Source organism: Cloeon dipterum, chromosome 1 (assembly GCF_949628265.1).
Source record: "Cloeon dipterum chromosome 1, ieCloDipt1.1, whole genome shotgun sequence".
Classification (NCBI taxonomy): domain Eukaryota; kingdom Metazoa; phylum Arthropoda; class Insecta; order Ephemeroptera; family Baetidae; genus Cloeon; species Cloeon dipterum.
In genome coordinates, this window is record NC_088786.1 from 32131731 (window position 1) to 32153918 (window position 22188).

At 46.0% G+C, this 22188-nt stretch overlaps 1 protein-coding gene across 5 annotated transcripts in view; it reads right to left on the reverse strand.

The window, feature by feature from the left end:
* heph (polypyrimidine tract-binding protein 1 heph) overlaps positions 1 to 22188 on the reverse strand; it is a 68793-nt gene that overhangs the window by 36127 nt on the left and 10478 nt on the right. For 3 of the 5 annotated variants that reach the window (XM_065482811.1, XM_065482819.1, XM_065482802.1), the window contains exons 2-3: positions 20844 to 21035; positions 5643 to 5708 (exon numbers count right to left, since the gene is read on the reverse strand). In XM_065482811.1, coding sequence (XP_065338883.1) covers positions 5643 to 5708; positions 20844 to 21002 — 225 coding nt within the window. In that variant the 5' untranslated portion in view covers positions 21003 to 21035. The remainder of the gene's footprint in view (positions 1 to 5642; positions 5709 to 20843; positions 21036 to 22188) is intronic. The other 2 variants (XM_065482839.1, XM_065482828.1) reach the window with 1 other exon arrangement.

The following is a 22188-nucleotide window of genomic DNA, read 5'->3' on the forward strand; positions in this document are numbered from 1 at the left end:
GTGAGTCAGCAGCGGTGGTCTTTGAAGCCCTGGTCAGCAGCCGCACATTAGCATGGGTAATTATCAAAATTGCGCTCATAACGTTCGATTGAGGTGCTCTTTGCCCACAAAGGACCGTGGAAATGCCTGCAGCCCTGCACTCGTGCAACCAGCCAACCATTGTTGTTGTTGCTGTTGGATCGCAAATTGATTGAAAGCACAAATGTTTGTAAAACAAATAGCGGGCGGGAAATTACGCTTCGAAATGAGCTGCCTACTGTTTGCACGGAGTGCTCTCTCCGTCGTTTTTGAAATGAAAACATCATTCATTTTCAATTGCGATGTGACAATTTTTATGCTGATTGAATGTGTTTTTGCGAGCGACTAATAAAAGATATAGGCAAATTTAACTCTTGATTGGAATAGGAAATTACCCTAATACCGATTAATTTCCCTGTTAAAGGCCACAAGAGGGCATCGTATTTTCTATATCGGATTTCTAAAGCTGCAAATTATTCTGCCCCTCTGTTATTGCAGAGAAAAATCGATCAAGAGCGTTCCATTCGCTGTTTCCACTTCAAAATTAGCCGAGTGCGAGTTTGATGCAAACAGCACATTCGGGGGAGGGTGGTAGGGAACGAGTGCATTTTGCATTTGGAGTGAGCGGCGCGCGACCATATCGATTTTTCCCTCGGGCACACCACTCGGCCGCACGCACGCCTTCGCCCTGCTCGCTGTCGTGCGTCCGAGCCGAGCAACAGATGTTTCAATCGCACGCAGCAAAAACGCAATAGACTGATTCGGGGAAGAGGGTAGGCAAGTCGGGGGCGGTTGGCATTCCCCGCGGCCGCGCCGGCCGGGCTAATCGGCCTGATGGAAAGGATAGCAGCGTGAGAGCCCTCGATTCCGGCCGAGCGGATCGCTGGCTTGGCTCGTCACCTGTTAGCCGAAACTACCGGTTGCAGGTGCGCGAAGCGCCGCCTTCGCCGCCTCCGCGCAGCCGCCCTGTCCGCGCGCAGCCCCCGAAGACCCTCCCGCGGCGCGAACCTCAGGTGACGGCGGACCGAGGGTTGCGGACGCCCGCCGCGTCCTGATCGATCAGGACACGCACGGCGGTCGCCTCTGGACCTGAGAGCCATGCGATAGGGACGAGGAGCAGCTTGTTGCTTTCTGAGCGGTGTTTCGCTGCTTTATTTTCGAGGCAACAAGCGCGAGTTGCACGTTCCACCTGTTAAAAATCTAACAAGTGTCTCTTGGAGCACACTTTGGCTACGCTCTCTCAAACAATCTCGTGGCGGCATGCAAGGTCGCTGAATATGCTATTTTGTTATTCAGCGCAATGCGGTCTGGAGAAGTTTTGGCAGCGTTGCCCAAACGGCTTTTCTCTAACTCTGCTGGTGCCTTTTTTAAGACGCAATTTATTTAGCTCCTTGCGCGGGATGCAAGGGTTATTTTCTGCTCCTCTCTCCGGGAATGTCATTAATCAAATCGCAGAAAGTGTATTTCACGGAGAGTTACAAAGCCGCAGAGCGTTGGATCTTTTTTCTTTAATTGGTTCTTCACGGAAGCCCCGCATATAGAAGCAACAATAAAATTGCTTATGGAATTTTCAAGCAACCGCATTAGTTAATACGTCTCTGCTTTCAACTTCCATAGCTAGTATTCAATTAAGGAATCTAAATTCGCTTCGTAATAGTTTTAACGAGACATAACTCCAAACACGAAAACCGATAAACTCGCGGGCAGCTCTGTTCATCCAAGCTTGTACGTTTTTCAATCTCACGCACATAAAAATGCCTCGTGAAAGCGACGCTGCTGGATTTTTTGAGCTCCACTCGCAGGCGGAGAAAATTTTTTGAACAAACTCCTTCTTTCCCTGCAGCGACGACCCCCCAACCTTGTGGCAACACTCGAGTAAAGTAGGTTCCAGGCGCGAAAAGCGCGCAGTCATCTTGTGACGATTTGCTCTCGAGGTGCCTGAGAATGCGCGTCATCGCCGGCATGCAGTGCTCGAGCGACCTGGCAGAGCCCATTGAGTAGCCAGCCGTCCGAATTAGCCATTCAGTGCACAATTAGCAGCGGTGGCGGCGGATAAAATCCGGGGGCTTGGGGGAACCAGGAGAAGGATCCGAGCGGAGAGAGAAAGAGAGAATCAGTTTGGTTGGCTGGTGAACGCGTGACTGGCGATGCTCACGACTCGGCGTCCAAGGCCGCTTTTTCCTTTGTTGGCCCAAGGTTGGTTGCTGGTGCGCGCGATGCAATTACCTCACTCGGGCATCGGGCATATAGGCATCAGCGCGCGAGTCGGCCGGCGACGGGTGCGTACTCTCTGGCCGCTGCCAACAGGTGCACCGCCCCCAACGCGGCACAGCCCGAGGCGAACGGACGCACTGGCTCGCCGCTCGTTGCGTCCGAAAGAAAACACTCTTCGTCCCAGCGGAGGCGCTGCTCGCAGCACACGAATCCGCGCTCTTTCCGTGCTTCGACATGCGAGGGCGCTGCGCGAATCCTCCGCCGCTCGGCCACTTTGATTCAGACTTTATTGCTGCTTTTGGATGCACGAGTTTTATTTATTACGAGCACCGCGGCCAGCTTTTATGTTCCAACCTTGGAATACATTCCTTTCTGAGGGATTGGTCGTAAATCAACGTTCTATTAATAGACGACGAATGGAAACCGACTATTATAATTGTGTGGCAGCTTTCATCTTGACGAGTCGGAGATAAATATAGATACTTTCATTGTATATGAATTAAATTTGTACATCTCTCTAGCAAATTGATGTTTTTATAGAAAAATATCGTATTTAGATATAGAAATAAAAATGTACTTGGCAATGGCAATAAGGAAAACAAACAAAGATGAGCTCATTGCAGCAATGTCCTCTGCACTGTAAAAGAAAGCTGGCAGCGCAACCACCAGATTTGGCACAACAACGGCCGAATGAAATTCCATCATCATTTTTTCGAGCCGCAGCACTCATGCTGCAGAGCGTCCAACTTTTTACGACCCAAAGTGGCGTAAAACGGACTCACCAGGGGCATAACCAGTCGTGAAAAAATCACTTAGGTTTATTTAAATCTAAAACAAAATACTCTTAAGCAATCACGTGGTATTTGGATAAAATTGAACAATGGTTGGACGATTTCTCTAACGCCATTAAACGAAGGAAAACGTTCACAATTAGCCAAGCTATTAAAAGGTTATTTCAGTGTTTAAGACCGGTTTGTGAATTAGTTTAAGTGGAATTCCTTGTCATCTATAGTTAAATTCTCAATACAAAACAAACGGGATGTTTGAAGACTTTGAAATTCAGGAAATTCGAGATAGAAACAGAGAAAAAATGAGCGCGGCAGCTTCATTCGATTTAGCTATCCAAACATGAGTAATTTCTTACGCATCAACAGACTAGGAAAATTAAAAAAATACGCATTTAAACCCGTTGATGTGCGAATTGTGATTCATGCGCTACAGCGAAGCTTAGAAAAATAAGGTGTATAAGGTAGGATGTCATCAGCCTACAGACTGATTGAATCTGATCGAGGTGCACAAAAGCGGAATCGATGGCGGGGACGGGAGCGTCGCGCCACTGGGCTGCGATTTCAGCGAATTTGCAGCAGCTGAGCGCGCACGACACATCCAGAGCAAAATCGTAAAACGGACACGCGTTTAGAAAAGGGAAGCGTGTTCTCTCGTTGGTTCGTTTTTGTTGTTATTGTTTATTGATCAAAGCGACACATTGGGAATTGGCTGCTCGCGTAATTAGAGTCGTGAGCGTGCGGGAGGGGAGGCCCAAGTGGCGCACAATTTTCCAAATCGGTGCATTTTCGCGGAGGGAAAAAGGCGGCGGATGATTAATTGGGTCGGTGGCGCACCTGCCAGCCGTTTGTCTCCTAATAGCTTATTTATTTGTGTGTGTGTGCGTTTGTTTATTTACCCTGCCTCGGCGAATGCGAGAGTGAGGGCGAATTGAGTGCGCAAAAACGGCACATCAATCATGCCCCCCTTGCATTATTATTGGTCTCGTGCGTACGAATGCTCGGTGCAGCCCCTGAGTGAGCCGGGCCGCAAATTGATTTTACCTCAGCCGCAGCAGGCAGCAAGCGCGGCCACCGCCACCACCACCGCCGCCGCCGCGTGACTCAAGTGTAAATAAAGACAGAGGGAAATATTTTTTACTTTTCCGATGAATAACATTTCCGCCGACTAGCTGCATTTTAAGAATTTCCATCAACTGCAGGATGTTTATTTCCGTCTAGAGCAGGAGGGCGCGCGCTTGCCGTCAACACTCGGATCCATTCATTCACCTAGTTATTCGCTTATTTATCCCGACCGCGAGCGCCGATTTTGATTTTGGGCCGCGTTTAATAATTGGCACGAAAATAGATCCGAAAATGAGCGATATCTGGGGCGCGTGTTTTGAAAGGCACACTCGCGTTTATGAGGCTCGCATTTCAAGACGGGGGGCAATAAAGCGCGCGCGAGAGGGACGTATTCCTCGAATAGCAGACTTGCATCTTGCCTGGACCCTGGCCAATTATGCATCTCAGCTCGACAAATCATGCCGCACCCCAAAATGCGACACCAACAAAAGTGAAATATGAAAAATTGCTACAAGTAGGCACTAAAACTCTCGTCGCGTTCTTGGACCAATTTCAAACCGGTGTAAATTTAGACGTAACCAGGACATGACGCTGAAATCAGTGCAATTACACACGATCCGCATCGAGATTTATGCGACTTGGTTTTTCAGCCGTAATTAGGATATTTAATCAAAATTTCGATTCCCGACACTTCGCTCAAGTGTTGAAGTGGGACATTATTTACTTTCCCTTCACGCTACATAATTCTTTTTCCAAAGTCCTCTGTCGAGTAGCCGACAATCTATCTTGAGTAATAAATAAAACTTGTAAACTCGGAAAGAATTTTTCTCAGAGCAACTTGTTCCGAGTGAGGTGTAAATTAAGAGCAAAAAGCTAAAGGACGAGCGGGAAGACAGAAGAAACACGATCAAAGGCTTTCAGCTAGTCACTCAAGCGACGGACAAACTGCGTCGGACCCATCGCAGCAAATCTGCTTAGCGGTCGCGACCCCGCGGTCGTGATCCGGTCGGCCGGCTCGCCCGCCCGCCTCCGCCGACCAGCCGGTTGCCTAAACACCTGCATCGCTAGGAGTAAGCGCACGGCAAACGGCACACAACCAAAAAATCAAGGTTGTTCAACTGTCGATTATTTGATTGTAATCTGGCCAAACATTAATTCCAGGTCTCAAGTTCTGCTTTTGGAATGTTCGAAAATATTTTTAATGCAGGGCTCCAAAAGATTTCATTCGGAAAAAGTAAAGGTTAAAAAAATCAGAGAATTTTGTTGCAGTAGAATTTACACGTTTTTCAAAAGCTTAAGCGCGAGCAGAGAGGTAGGCAGAGGGTGCGTTTTAATCAAGCCAAAGGGCGCTGGCGCACATCAAAGCGATTGACTTTCGATAAATTCGATTAAATTTATCCGCTGCTTGGTTAGTAAACACCACAGGTCCACAAAACTTTTTAGCCTATCTATTTCAGCTGGTGGGAGGACTACTTGAATGATTGTTCCCGCAAGACAACAGAGTTTACATATAAAGTTAGTCGTGCTGGAATTGAAATTACTCTCAATCCGCATTCCTACCTTTACAGCAACGCGCATGGCTGGAAACCTAGTTTCAGTTGCCGACAGGTCGCCCTGATCCCTTACCTGCGAAAATAAAAAAATAATTCGGTTAAACTCGAGCCTGGAAATGCTTACAAGGTTAAATATAGTCAAAGGGGATATTTAAAAGTCAGCATGGGGTAAGAATCGAACCAACGGAAAAAAACTAATCGACTCTTCAGTTTGCTTGGGATCGGCGAAAGAGTTTCATTCGCATGGAGGCGCTGGCTGAATCACTTGTTGGAGTTACCGGCCATCTTCTGGCGAGCAAGCAAGAAGTTTGCCGTGTGTGGAGCAGTGTTTGCCTTTTGCTTTGTTTGCCGGGCAAGAAAAACACCAACTCAGCTGCAGCGTCGGCCAACCGAGCGAAAAATTGTCTCCGCCGTTTGGAATTTTCGGAATTTGGATGCGCGCAAATCGATCCGGCGGAAGAGCGTGCTCGGCAGCGCGAGCGGGGGTGAGGGGATGCAGAGTCGTCCGCTAAGGGGATTACGCTGGAAAACTAACTTTCAATCCGCTTACGCTCGCCGACTCAAATTATGGCAACTCTTTCCGCTGTTTATTTATTAACCACACCTCCGCCTTCCATTATGCCGACTCTGCACAACGGCAACGGCGGCGAATTTCAATTTAGGTCCTGTCCGGCCGACCTGCGAGTCGTCGGCGTGCGAATCTCGGCAGCTGGGGCTCGGCAGGCCCTGTTCGCGCGGAAAATCGGCCCCTCCAGCTTCGACCTATCGTCGGATGCAGCAGATGGCATTTCAACTCGTGCGGCTGCAGATGCACCCGCAAATACGGCTGTTATTAAAAATTCCTCGTCCATCGCTGCTGCTGCTGCTCGCGACGGATGAGCAGAAATGCAAGCAAGCAAACGACTGACTCGCTCGGAGACGGAGACGCTGACAGGACAGAGCAAAATTGGTCTCAGCAGCAATCCGATCCTCCAACTTTCTGTATTACCAGCGGCAGTAAAAAAACACTGCTGTAACTCAAAATTCGTCGAGGAAGGAGGAGGGGATCCCTTTACTCGCTGCCTAGCATCCCGAGTTTCGTAAACTGTGCAAATTGAAATAATTTTGCAGGTGGATCGAGCATGGTCTTGTAACTCCCTTGCGCATCTCCGCGGGCAAAGTGTACTCAACGAGCAAGCAAGAAGGCAATCTCGGCGATGTCAGATTGGAGAAGTTTCGCGGGCTGAGTTACAACTGGAAAAAGGTTGTTTCGCTGCGGTTGGCGCCGCGGGGTCCGACTGGGGCCGCCGCCCGACTCAAACAAATGTCAAATTCAAGCACGAGGGCCTGTCAGCGCCGAAAACGCGCGGCCATAATTAAGGGCCGGACTCGAGTGTGCTGCCGGCGCTGCGGCGCACACACATACACATTCACCCCTGCTCCTGCATCTTCCCGCTCCACCTGCTGAGCTACATCCACTTTCTTTAGAATCCAAGTGGTGCCGGCGATCCCGGCAGATCGATTTTCATTAAGAGCACATACACACACTCACTCCATCCAGCCAGCGTGCAAAAGTCCCTGCCAACTAGCTGATCACTACATACCAACAACAATATACGATGTCTGGAACTGATTTTTGCTGTTGGTCTGCTGCACACAAGGAGTTGAAAGAGCTCGCAAGCAGCTTTCAAAGGGGATATGAGTAGAAAGGAAGCTAATTATTAGGGCTGTGAAAATAAGACGGTTTTTTCCGGAAATAGTCCACTATTTTTAGACTGTTTGGTGCAAAATAGACGGTTTTTAAGCCGATTAAGATGGTTTTTTTAGGAATAATTTTAGCCCAATTGAACGTTTTGCGGCTAAAACTTTGTATTTTTCCGCTGTTATTGACTAAACATTATTATGCTTGTGGTAGCACAATTTATGCTTTAAAAATCGTGCTCTGAAATAATGAACATTTTGGCAAAGAAGTTTTAACAAAGGGATTCTATATAAAATACGGAGGGAAGGTGACTTGATTTCGGCACAGTTAAGGTCTGTCATAACATAAATTGTTTTTGGATGCCAAAGGCCAAATTGGTCCAGGCATTGTTCCGCGCGAACGGGTTAAATTGGAGTTAAAACGTATGACCGAAACTTTTTATGAATATTCTTTTTCTGTCCTTGACGTTTGCCAAAATATCTTTCCTCTTATAGTTGACGTAGCAACGGAGCTTATTTACTCCCAGGCCAGTTGGAAAGCTGTGGAAATTGAATGGTAACTGTTTTACCTTGATCGTTCGTTCGTTCGTTACCTTTAAATAACTTTTGAGGAATAATTCTGAGAACAATTCACTTTGCTAAGCGCTCAATTGATTCGAAAGCAGAGTGTTTCTGAGTGTTGAAATGAGCGCGCGGCGGTGAATGCAATCTAAGATAACGCCTTGTTAAGCCCTTCGCAGAAGCCAAAAGTTTTAAAGGGTTTAAGGAGTCGCAGGCGTCGAATGCTGTTCGCACAAAGTCTACAATGCGAAAAAGGGGTTGAGACGTTTGTCAACGCGCGTAATGTAATTTTTGTTGGCAAATTAGGCGGTGGTGGCCGCCGCACGCGCACAAATCTGGCCGCACGGGGCACGATGAAGACTTATTTGAATAAAATTACGAGAGCGGAATGAGGAGTGTCTTCGTTTTTCACTGTTTCGTCCTTTGAGCCAGCCTCCGGCCCGCGAGTAGAAACGCAATTTAAAACTTTGTCAAATTGCGTTTTTCCATCTGAGACAAAAGGAACGAGTCTCTTTCTTGCCTCTCGAAACAATCTCATCTCGTGCGAGCATTTTTGGCCAGAGAGGATTTCAGCGTTAAAATAACGTGAGGGAAGAGTTTTGTCTTGTGCGTTAATTTGAGATTCTCGAGGCCCACCTGCGCGAGCCACATTGTGTTTGCACGGGCGACACAGAAAACCTCCGCGGTCCAATGGGAATCTTCGTTTAGCTCTTATGAAAATTACGCAGTGAAAAAAAAGTAATGAGAAAATGCAAGGAGAGAATTGAGGGCAGAAGAGCGCGTCTCCCGCTGCAGGTTCAATGAATTATGCACGCACTCATGTCCTGGTTGAGCACAAAGCAAGCAATGTCTAACCCAATGTTTTTAAACAAAACTAAATATGAAAGAACGGCTTGACGATTCTTCATCTGCTTGATAGTATAATTATAAAACTAATCTTGATTAGTGCTCGGAGCAATGAATTCTTAATTATGATGATAGAAAAGAAAGCCAGCAATAATTATTATATGAGTTGGGAAACTTCAGAGAAATTATCTCAGAAAATAAGATACGACGCATGCCAGTTGAAAAAATTAATAGTAGCTTTCCATGCTTTACAAAGTTACCAAGAAATTAGAAGCCATAGAGAGCTGGAGATTATTTTACAACAGTAAACGAAATATGCGAAAACCGCACTGCTGCATGACTTCCTAGCCTTGTGGTCATTAGATAACACGATTTGCGCGTTCACTCGTGGCGCTTTGCGGACAAGCGAAAGTCCGAAAATAAGTTTGGCTGCGTTGAATGGAAAATCGATGCAGGGATCAAAGGTTACAACGCCGGGTCCGTTCGACCGGCCATTTTGGATTGATTTTGCGAGGTGGTAGCACCTGTGGCTCGGCGACTCGGCGTGCCCAAGACGCGCACATTTCGTCCCTGTTATGTACCAGCAGGTACATGACGGTGTAGAGTACATGACGGCAGAGCATCTCCGAGGGTTTTCATTAAAAGGGCACATGCTGCGAGGGCGAGCACTTTTCGCACGCCAGGCAACCCCGTGGTGAGCGCGCGACACAATCGCACCGCTGATTTATCGCGCGTCTCCTTAATTTCGCTGCCGACCGATTTTGCACCGGGGACAAGTAATTAATGGGCCGCGGCGCCACTTTTTTTTCTCAAAGCACACGACATGCCACATGATTTCCATTCAAACGCACAAAACGCCTCATTGTTCATGCTTTTTCGTTTCGTGTCATTCCTAAAACTCGCGGCCAATTGATTTTCCCTCTCATTGTGTGTTTGTCACAACCGAAAGATTGGCAACTTCCCAAATTGACTATTGAGAACACACGCAAATAAGAAAAGAATGCCTGATTAATGCGAAACTTTTACGTAAGTTGGTTGAAATATTTCCTCCTTGCTAAAAAGCTGAAGAGTGATGTGTATCAAATTAGTTCAATATTTATTTGTTTTAGATTGAATGCAAAAATATCGGATGTATTTAGTTCAATTTTATTGGACATTAAAGAAAATCGAATGAGCTGTAAAAAGTATATAGTTCGAGGAAATAATCCATCATAGGAGTAAATAATGTAATGTGCGCACATTAAGTCACAAGATATCGACATAACATATAAAACTCAATTAATAAAGGATCAATCTATCATTACAGTTGACGTTAAGCCTACTTATTTTCTTTATCAAGGATAAATGACCACGACGTATTACTTCATAATGCATAAAACAAAATGCAATGAATTTAACAATCGATAAAGGATACTAAGCAAAAAATACGAGTTTCGAAACTTTCCCGAGTTTATCTGAGCTGTAAAAACATCAACGTGGAACGCTATTTTGTAAACACAGACGTTAACAGTGTGTGAACTGTGAGACAACGCGCCCTCACCTTTAGCCCCGCTTTAATCGTTTTAATTAAATCGACCACCTTGGACGGTGCTAGCTGGCGACGTGTTAATTAATCCGGCCGGAAGGGCTTGCCGCCTAAAATGTTTCAAAAGCTTCTTCAAAGTGCACAAAAGACGAGTTTTATCAGCGGAGGGCGGCACGTCGGAAGGTTGCTGATGCTGCTTCTGTCCCGGCGTGTATTATTAAATCGCACGAGCCAATTTTTCCTCTACGCCCTCCAAAAAGGATAGGACGGCCCCGATCTGCGCGAGGGCGAAAACATCAGAGGCAGCGAGCAAGGGCGGCTGCGTTTTCGATATCTCTTTCTATCGATAGGTCTGTCGTGAGCTTTGCAAAGTTCAAAGAAGACTCGCTGAAAGGGGCCCGCTAATTAAGCAAATCAAACGAAAACCCGGCAAGCCCGCAAAACTTGAAAGCAAATCCTTTTTGCTGATAAATATTCTTGCTTGCACCGAATTCTTCAAGGCTATTATGGGAACAAGGTTCCAGCTATGGAGATTAATAAGCATATTATTAGTATCGTAACTCAAACAGGAATTCTCTGCTCTGCATGCTTCGATCGTGATGAAAAGATATTGATAGGCAGGATACTTTTCTAGGAGTTCGTCAGTTGGAAATATTACTAGTCGCCTTACAAATATGGAAAAATCTGCATTAGCGTAATAGAAATGAAAGCGAATTTTGCTACTGCGGATTATCTAATCGGCAAATTGATTCTGAAGGAACTTAAAAAATGTTTTGTGTTGACGCTACAAGCTCGACTGGTTTTACAAAGTGCTTAAAGAGAGAATTTCCTCAGACAGACGTGCTCGAGCGAAAGGCGATCAGCGATGAGATTTTAATATCTCTTGCGCAGCATTTTTAATACTATTGAGAAAGAGTCTTCACTTCAGTCAAGAGGTTATGCCTTTCAAGCGAAAACTTGATTTCGTGTCAACGCCAAAAATCTCGCAGCATTTCTGCCAAATTTGCGCGCGGATTGCACCTGAAAGATATTGATGGCCCCTGTTTGTTATCACAGAAACGCAAAAGTTGCCACAATATCGTGATGTATGGCAGAAAAAAATGTCTGACAGGGTGATTGAAGGGTGCTCAAGGCGCAAAATTAATTCAGCCGACAATGGCTGCTTTTCCTGCATTTTCACGTCGTGACGCAGCACGGTGAAAAATCAGCGGCTATTAAGCTTGTTAGCGCATTGTGCTGGCCGATTTAAGTTCAGTCCAATTGGACGCGCATTCACGATGGCAATTATTGCCAATGGACCGATTTTATTTTTCCGTCCATCCGCATTCGCGTCACGTCACCGAGCAGTGCAGCCAGCGAGCGACTGGACGGTCACCGCGCCGTTCCCACCTGCAGCCAATTACGCCTGCGATTGTCCACTCGCTCTTCTGTGCACCTCGTCAGCCGACGACGCAAAATGTTCCGCCCAACGATCGCACCAATAGCCGTCTCGTTCTACATGCCTTCTATTTGGCTTTTAATTATTGCAACGTGTAGGAGAAGGTAATTTGTGAACTAATTTGATCAAGGAAAAAATTAGTTAGCGTACCCCAAAAGAAAATATTAAAATTCCATCCAGATTGCACAACTTACAGTTTTAAGTAAATTATTATTTATTAAATTTTTTATTAGAATGCAAGTTCTGTGGAAGAACAAAGCAGTAATGGAGACAAGCCGATTAAGGAACGTAGAGTTCCTACGATAAAACATTAAATTACTCTAATACTGTAAATACTCCATTGTTCAGTTTGATCCTTGTGGTTTCATTTAAAGAAACGAAAATAAGGCAAGATAAATCAGTATATTATAGAGCTTTCAATTTAGATTATGTCTAAATCGTGATGTGAAAATTTTGAAGTTTAACATACATCGTTAAAACAATTGAGTAGATAATAATGCATCGATTTCTTTTTAAACGTTTCAATAGTTAAAATAGGCCTGCTTTAACTCGTATGCCAAATAACAAGGATTTTTCGGGGTTCAGCACTCATATTCTACTTTGACTAACCGATCTCCGTATTTTTGAATCACAAGAATAAAAAAAGTCAGAATTTTCGTACTTTTTTGGACTTAGGAAATTTGAATATCATATAACATTATTTTACAGAAATGTGGCAGCTAAATTTCTCGTCGAAAAGTTTAAAAAATGTACTATTAATTTCAAGGAAAAAGAAGATTTTCCAGCTTTGTTAACTTGCTAGCAACAATTACACGCAATTAGCTACATTGGTATCAAGTGCTACCTCTGGCCCAGTATGAAAGGGCTCGGGGGAATTTCGGCCCGTGAGCGATTTCAACACGACAGCAGCGTTTTAGACAGTTAAAAATTTGCCAGCTGAAACGTGACATGCAACATTGTGTCGCGCACTGCTGCCTGCCTGCCTGCCTGGCGTGCTCTCGCAGATTCAGGTGCGATCGATTCCCTTCTGGTAGCTTGCTAATGCATGAGCCGCCACTCGGGCTAATTGTCGTTGGCTGATTCAGCGTGCGCGCGACCAGGTGCTGCCGTTTCCCTGGTGCGCGCCACCAAATTAAAAAGCACCCGCACTCGTCGGGTTTTATCTGCCAGCGTGCAGACGCCGTGCTTTATTCTATTTGCACTGGGTTTCTTGCTGCTGCTGCCAGATTGCCCGAGATTAGGCGCTTCTGGCGGAAAACGCGCCCGCCTGAGGAAGTGATAAGAAACGGCCAGAGCAAACGGACGTCAGATAAAGCAATATTGCGTAGCGCTCCAGATTATTCAGCATTTCCTCAGCACGAGGCTAGAAGAATTCCAGATAAGCTGTGAAAACAATTTTTTAATTTCAATCGCACATTTCTAAGAATTATTGCGATCTTTCCACGACGGCCTACATGCAGAATGTGTATTCAATTAGTTATTTTTCAAGTTTGAGTGTTCATAAGAAAAATTACTGAGCGTATTAAAATTTTGTCGTGTCTCAAGTTAAAAGAAAAATAAATAAAATAGATGTAAAATTAATTTCAACCTATAAACATTTAGCAGTGAATTGCAAGTGAAGTGGAATCAACTCCGAGATTCATAATTCTCCTTTGCGCTTGAATGATTTAGAGTTTTAGAGGAATTTTTCAAAAGGTATGAATATAAATTCTTGGGTAAAGTCAGATAACAAGACACATTAGGAAAGCTCAAATGGAAAATCAGTGTTGAAAAATTCCTTTTTCGTGCCGTCGTGAATGACAGCATATCAGAAAACAAATTGAATTATGAAAAATTAATTTCACAACTTCTTTCTTAAATACATTTTTTCCCAAACCAAAACATTTCAATTAAGTTCCAATAGTCGTCGTTTTTGTCTTTCGCAACGAAACAAAAGTTCCAGACACGGAAACCGGAATTTTTATATTAATCTTAATTATTATCAAACCATGGATAGACATTATATCGGATTCTGTATCACGTGTTCAATATTTGAGCTTGTAATTGAAACAGCCCTGCTGGCAACATTCTTACCAGCGGCTTGCAATTACTTTTCTGATCCAGATCAACGCAGCGTCCGCCAAGGCTCATTGGGTTGTGTGTATGTGTGTGTGCGGGCGGAATGCGCTCACTCGCTCGCATCACGCACTTGTTGACTCGAACAGACAGCCGCGTTGTTTGCAACGAGGAGCGCCCCAGTTCAGTTTTCAAAAGGCGATGCGCGCGTGTTTATTCCCATTCGAGTGCAGCAGCGCAACATAACGAAATCGAAACTCGCGTTCGGATGGAATAACGAGAGGATGCTGATTAATTGGCACGCGTCTCTGCTTAATCACAATGACCGAGTGAGGCCGTGCAGCAGCGGCGGCGGGGCGCAGAGGAGGCGACGGGGGCGGGGCGGGGGGCGCCCGCATCTTCGGACGGAGAACAAAGCCTGGGTGTAATTTGTGCTCTTTGAGCTGCGGAGCACGCACGCACACACAGCTCTCTCTCTCTCTCTCTCTCTCTCTCTCTCTCTCTCTCTCGCTCTCTCTCTTCGCCTGCACCCACCAAGCGAGCAAATTAAAATTTTCTGCCAAAGCGGTCGCGAATAAAACGCTCACTCGCTCGCGCCGCCTTTTTGTTATCTTTTCATTCGGCTGAGTTTCAAAGTGGCCCCCTGAAATAACAAAACAGAGGCTCGCATCGCCCGCAAGTTGCAATCAGTGCCGCCGATTCCAGCCTCCAAAGGGAGCTAGCCGACGCCAAAACAAATGTCGTCTCCCTGTTTCCTCCAAGCTGCCAGCCCGCGAGCAGCCAGCAGAAATCGCTCTCCCGGCGACACTTTGAGCTTTTAATACTGCGAGAGGCGCATCAGCTGCAAATGCTGCTGCATAATGAGCGCTTCCAGGCTGATTTGCTCGCTAATAAAAAGGGGTGCAGGTGCGCCACGCCGCGTACTTTTGCCACCGCACCAATCAATATACCCCGCGCGGGCCCCATCCCGATGAGACATTCAATGTGCAAAAGTCTTTCCACCGAATCCTTTTATTTGTTTGCAAACTCACGAGTGAACAAAACACTCAGAAGCAATTTACTTCTACTAGCATAGAAAAAGATAGTTTGAGAGCAGCGCTGTAAAAACCCTTGAAAGACTCTTGCAATGAATTGCTTGAATGAGAGTTTGTCAGAAGGAACAATGCAGTGTAATGCTACATCTGTTGGACTGGAACACGCAATCCACAAGATGGAAAAATCCAACTCTCTCACAATCATATTCATTTGTGGTTAATTTCAACACATTTGTTATTTTAATCGAGAATTAAAAGAAAATTTACGTGGGAAATTAATAAATATTGCAGAGAAAATTGGAATTCTTGGAAATATTACGATATTTTCTATTTATAAAATAAAATTTTGTTCCATCAAAGCTTTGATGGAATTAGACGATTTAATTCCATTAGGCGCAAAAAGTAACGAAGCTGTTTTTGTTGACTACACATATTCAATTGCAGATGAACGCCCACAATATCTGTCTGAATCACGCGGCTAGCAAAAGGCTGATTTGCTAGCGAGGAAGAGATAAAAACGATCAAGCGCCAGTGGTGTGCGAGTATTTATATCCACCAGTTGCATGTATCACATCAGTTGGCAGGAAAAGCGAAAAACACGCGTTGCTGTGGAACGCGAATGAACACAGGCTTCAGGCTTTCTGCTTCCTCGCGCATTGCAGCAACAAAGATTTTAAATAAAAAGATTTTTGCCGACGTTTCAACGCCATCTGGATAAATTTTGAAACGCAAGTTTCATCATTCCGAGCAGACCAGAACAGCAGGTGCTTTCAGAAAGGGTTCCAGAGCTGTATTTGATAGCAATTAATTGCTTTTGAGCCACTGGCAAAACGAAGAGGGTGACTTGGTTTCACAGAGGCTTCCTTCTCTGGCCACCTTTTCACCGGGCCGAATTAGTTTTATTCGTGTGTGCGAGTGTGCTGAGGGGAAGGAGGAAGCAAAACAAGGGTCTGCTCACAGCATCAGTGGCGCAAAATGAAAATTCAAATAAGCAGAGCGGTGGGAGCGAGAGTTTGCTCAGGTGCTTCCTTTACCGAACAGACTCGACCGAAGAGTAATTATCGCAAAAGGCCCATGGCTGCAGCTGCGTTCGCACACATCCAACGACCGAAATTACGACGCTTTTAAAGCGACGGCACTTAAACCAGCTCCATCTTCATGCACCAATTACGGACAGCACATAGCTCGATTCGCAACAACAGCAGTCGTTGTGGCGACACACACAATTGACAATTTACTGTTGTCTTTTGAGTTTACACTTTTTTAATGAATATCACCGTTCCCGGGACTAATTAAAACCTTCTGGGACGGACACTTGAATTCAACACTGTAATCTAGAAAGAAAACAAAGCAATTTACGAAAACAAAACATGTCGACAGGCTTATTTTTCTCACGTCTAGACACTGACGTTTAAAATCAGTGATTTATTACTTGGCTGGGAAGCGCCTAACGAGCTCAATGACTTTCGCCGTGGAGCAGCATGCAGCGAGCCGCATTTCACTCCAGCAAAAGGCAAAACAGCTCGAGCGCCGAGGGGTTTAGGAGGTTGGCGAAATGTAGGATGCGCTGACTTGCGCGGATGGAGTTGGAAGGGCCGCATCTGCAGCAGGACGAAATCAGTTGCGGCCTTTCAGCGTCTTCGCGCGATTGTTGCGCCCAGCGGTGATTAATCTGACGCGTTTGTGCGAACGGGCTCACCTGTTCGGCGCATTCAAATCGCGCCTTTCATGAATCACGTCGGCCGGCAGCTCAAAATTCGCTTGCTTTTTCCCAGCCGGCCCTCTGCTCTGCTCTGCACTCAGTCTGTCGCTCTCCCACACTGCCAAAGTGCCACCGTAGCAGAGCGAATGACTTGCACAACTTGCGCTCTTCCCAACTACAAAAGTTTTTTCAGAACATTTTTTTTTTTTTGCCTCGAACTGGACTTAAAAAGTATCCCTAGGCTCAACAAAGATTTAGGTCGCAGCAAACCTCATGTAAGCTCGATCGTGTTATGCTTGGGTTATGTAAAAAAATGAAAGCGATTGCGCGGATGAGCACGAGTTTGACGTAACGTTTCGCAAGGAACACGAAGTCGAGATGCGGTTGACGAAAAGCGCCTTTCGCTGAGCAGCTCACGCAGGGAGCGTGTCCGCCAGGCCAATATTTCAAGAGCTTAACTCGGCTCTCAATTTCGGAGTTGGCCGGCCAGGTGGGACAGTGGGCTCATTGCAAATCCCGGATTGTTTGTGCGCGACGACCTCATAAAGCCCCACGAGCGCCACCCATCATTTTTTCCAGCTTTTTTCTTTCTCCCTCCTTCCTCGGCAGTCGCGATGCGCGCGCTCTGGCGAGTCAAAAATGAGGCCGGGAAATGAGAGAAAGAAGTCGCATGCCGATTTTGATTTCCGGCCAACGCGACACTGGAGAAACAAGTGCGCTTATTAAAATTGGCGGCGGCTGCCGGCGAATGGTATCGCATTTCGTTATTTTCGGCATCGGTTGGCATCCCCTCTTTCTTCCTCAACACGACGACCGATAGAGAAAGTGGAGAATGCACAAACATCGTTAACATGAACTTGATGAGACATTTCGCAACCTACTTTAGAGTAAAAATATTAACACCGGCCGCTCCTTTTTCAGTTTGTATGTATGGCGCGTTACTATAATTTGCTCAATCCAAAAGCGTGATGTTAAGTAAACACGGAAAATTGGCAGGGGACATTTCTGATCGTATAAGGAACATGCTTAACTTTTCTTACAAATAGCTGACCCTGAAAATCAGCTTTTAGGGATTTTTAAGAGTTCTTGCAGCAAATATTGTGAAATCTATTTATATATTACACGCAGTCTGTTCTTAATTAAAGAGTTTCGAGCGAATAAGGCAATGCTAACTAAGCAATGAAAAGGTTTTACATCGTCTCTTTATTTTGCAAACCAGCTCTGTCATCACTAAATTTTAATACTGCCTTCTCATTTTCATCCAAAATGTGAAATTTTAATCACGGCTATTGTTTGAACAAACGAGAGTATTGTATGTGCAAACGCAAGCGCCATGAAACCTGTGTGATTCAATTAAAGCGAGCGTGGTTTAAAAGCAACATATCCTCCGCTGGCAAAATAACAATAATTTCGACATCCAGTAGGAGAGCTAGAGAGAGAGAGAGGTGCCTTTGTGCTGGCGCGGCGCTGAATCGATCAGTGGGACAAAGCGTGTGAGAGAGGGAGAGAGAGAGAGAGAAGCAAAAGAAAAAGGAAGAGAGAAATTGGCAAGCAGGTTGTGCATTTGCATTATTTAAGGGGTGGTCTCAATTATTCAGCAGAGTACGCGGCGGCGAATCAGCATTTTAAAACTGGCCGGGCAACTTTTGACAATTATTTTATGAGCTGCTTCCTTGCTGGCGCCGCACGGGCAGATTTTTTGTCCGCCTCTCCTGCAGCACCAGCAACAGCGCCTTTGTCGTCTGTTTTGTTTGAAGCACAAGATTATACGGCATATGCCCTTTGAAGTGCGCCCGCCCTTTGTTTGGCCATCCGGTGAATAAATCAGGAGGCGCAAAGTCGCCGGCGGCGCCGCGGAGGGGCGAAAAATTAATTGTAATTGGGCCCGACGTAATTCAAAAATAATATTTGTCTAATCGCGGGCTTGCGACTGGCCAAATATTTGATTAACGCGCACGCCCGCTCGCCGAATTTGTGTGTGCGCGCGCGTGAAATTATATTCGGCGGCGCCACCACCGTGCGTTGAGGCCACAATGCCTCCTCAGTCAGACGACCGGCCAGCCGAACAACGGGCTAAATTAAAATTTGTATTATTCAACGACAAAGTATACGCCAGATTATTCAAGGGCAGTGGTACAAAAGGCGGAACGGACTTGCGTTCATCATAAAAGTTACCGTCGAAAAAAAATAATTTCGTTTCTGACTTGTGGGGACACAGGCTCAAAAACGAATATAATTTTTCCTGGTATCGCAAATGAGCAGTGGAAATATTTTTCCTCTCAAGCTGTCAAGATATCTCATACCGAGAGCGAGGGAAAATACACAAGACTGTTGCGTCACTTGTAATGCAAAGTAAAGGCATTACTGTATAAGTGCAAAATAAGTGATGCGGTGAGCCGGCAAGGTATTCTTTCTCCGTGCATCACACAAAGTGCAAGCCACTTGTTTGCCAGGCTGATGCGGCCGAGTACCGAGCAGAGCAGACAGACAGACAGGTGTTTGGCTGTTGAGACAAGAGCAGCGAGTGTATTAAAGTTGGCTGGCTCGCAACGGATTCTTATCAGGCGAAAGCGCGAGGTGCCAACGCCGCCCCTTGGCATATCTGCTGCTAAAAGAGCCGTCAATCAGCCAGCTCACCAAATTTTCATTCGGCGGTGCGTAACTGCTTCCAGACGCCGAGAAACAATCCGAGCGACCACCTCTTCAAGTTCTTTATTTCGGCAGCCGTACAAACTAGCGAGGCGGATTACAATTTCGTCTGCCACTCGGTTGCGAAAAAACGAGCATGCTAAACGAAGACGAAGCGGCGAAGAAAAATGCCGTCGCAATTAACGGGGAGTTAAAGTCATCTTTTTCAGCTGATTTGTGTTTGTCTGGGAAGCATTTTAAATCTCAGAGACAGAGAGGATATGTTTCAAATTTATTTGTTAAACAATCTTTAAACCTTAATGTTACGCTTTGTCACTCCTCGCTAAAAATTGCCTGAGCGTAATGAATGGCGCCAGGGGTATTTTTGAAAGTCACAAAATAAGCAATAAAAATAGCTAACCAGTCAAATTGGACGCGAAGGTGCGTTTTGATCACATCAAAGAAAGAGGCTGCGCAAGAATGTAAAAAGCCAGTCGGGGCCGACTTCCTTTGCTGGCATCGCTGAACTTTCATCAAATTATGCCTCTGAATTCAAATTCACGTTTTATTGCCGCAAAAAGGGGGCCGCGATCGAGCGCAGCGTCCCCAAAATAAAATAAGCGCGCGTGCGGGCGGACGTCGGGACGCCGGGAGTGGACAGAGAACGAAAACACGTCTCCCACGCCGGCCGAAATAGAAATAAAGGCGGTCGTAAAATTTCGAGGCGCAAAATGAATGATCGGCATTCAAAATTGGGACTGCCAAATCGCAAGCAGATGCCTCGACGCCGCTCGTAAAGAGTCGAGTAAATTTCTCACGGCTGACTCGAACCGCTTCGTCTTTTCTCCGCCGCCGCCGGACGAAAATGCACCTCTGCACTCCCCAATTTTTCTCCCTTCAGCGCGATGGCTCTCGAAGAAAAATTAGGCAACTTTCTGACAATGAGTAATTGTTTCGGCGCAGGCGGCGGGAGGACGGGAATGCGAGTGAGGCACTCCATTAACTTAGCTTTGTGATGACTCGGATATGGCTGAGCGTTTCATTGACAGGGATTTTGCGTTTGTTTTGCTTCGAAACCGGTTTAATTCTCACCACTAGCGAAACGGCACGCGCGCCTAACAGCGAATTCGCTGTTGCTTTTTCGCTCGGGCGAACTGAAACAAGAGGTGCGCGAGGCGGCTTGTGTTTCGTCCATCCGTCCGTCCATCCATCCATCCGGGGGAGCGAATCGGCGTGCGTCGATGTTTGAGTTTGGTCGCGGCTAAGCCCCGGCGGATTACGCTGCTAAGTGCTTTCTGTTTGCCAACCGCGCCGAAACAGATCAGCGAATTCGACACATGAACGCACCGTGCCGACTGTTTGGTTTGCAACGAGAGGGAAAACGCGAAAAAGAAATGATAAACCCTCGGGCTGCTGCTATACATCTAAACAGAGAGCGCATCAAGTTTTGCGGTGGATATGAGCGGCAGAAATCCTGCTCGGTTCGAAGGTTTAGCGAGCTGTGAAAGATAGATTGGTAAAATTTTTCGCCGATTCCCTTAAAACAGCGTGCGACCCGGGAAAATCCCCTTCGGTGCAAAACGTAGAATTCCGCAAACACTGTGCAGCACGAAAGTAGCACGTTTCGCTCAAGCTCTTTGGGCGAGTACGTGCAAGGCGAATTAAATCCAGCCCGAGAGGCAGAGTGGTCGGCGGGAGAGGAAGAAGTAAGAGCAATAATAATTAAAAGCGATGCTGACCTGTCTGTAGAGGTCGAAGCCGAGGGGTGCGGGCGACACGGAGCCCATGGTTTTGGCCTGGGCGGGCGCGAGCAACGATTCGAGCAGGAGGCCGCCGTTCGGGTCGACCTGTATGGGCGGCTGGGGTTGGAACAGCACCTCGCTGGCGGGTCTCTTCATCAGAGTGTCGGCGACGCTGCCCGCGACTCACACCTGCAACAAACCAGGCAGCACAAACGTGAACAGTGCAACCAAAACCAAAAATATCACAGCAAAACAAAACACCAGTGCAACGGCAGTGGTAAAGACGACTCAAACGCGGGATACGTGGGAGTAGAGGCAAATTTGAGTGAATGAAAAAGAGCTAATCGCGTGCTCATCCGCTTTGAGCAGCTTGTTTCGGCACGCGGGGTTCAAAAGTAGCTAGCTGCCTGACTGCTTGATTCGATTTGATCTATAGCACAGGCTGTTGGCAGCGGCAACATGGCAATCGCGTGTGGTCTGCACCACCAATTGTCTCCCTTGCCTGTGGCTTTCCGCGCCAATTAACAATTCAAATGTGCATCGCGCTAGAAAATTTGTTTCTCGCCACCATCGCACGCAGCAAGCGGTGGTTTCCTATACACTTGTCACGATAATATTACGAGCAGGAAAGTGTGCCCCAAGAGAGTGTTTAGTGGCAGTTTACTGCATCGAGAGCAGCGAACGGAATGTCTCATTGGAAAATAATGCTGTCAATATTGACATTCCGCGTGTCGAGGAAGTCAACTTTCATACCAGGTCATCCGTTTATGACAAGTCCGAATTGTTGACCTCATCTAAAGGAAATTTATGCTGCAAATCGGGTTGAATAATATTTTAGAAATTCATCGCTATGATTAAAAAATAAATCAATAAGATTCGAGAGTGACTGGAACAAGACAAATTGAAAACCTCTCTTCGTCAAACCAATAAATTATAAAAATAGTTATTTTCGGGCGCATCCGACTTAATAGGCTCTTAAAATCCTAAAATGTTACTTCAATAAAAAGCAAAACCCATTTAGCCGTTTCCCACATAAAAGAGCAACAAGTTCCACTTGGATGCAATAAATCATGGAATTAAAGGGCCACAATATGCTTAATCCCCACACAAAAAGGCAATTTAATTTAACTCTTCCGCTGTTTTTTAGAGTGGCTTCGATAAAATGGCACCCGTTTGGCACTGTCAATGTAAATGCAATGCAGAAAAACGAAATAGCTAGTTGTCACCCACCAGTTTGTGTCGCTGGCTGAGTGAGTGAGATGAGATGAAAGCGCGCATCGAAATAGAAAGATGCGAGGCATCCGCTCTGGAGATGAGAAATTAAAAAGGAGAGTTATCAAAA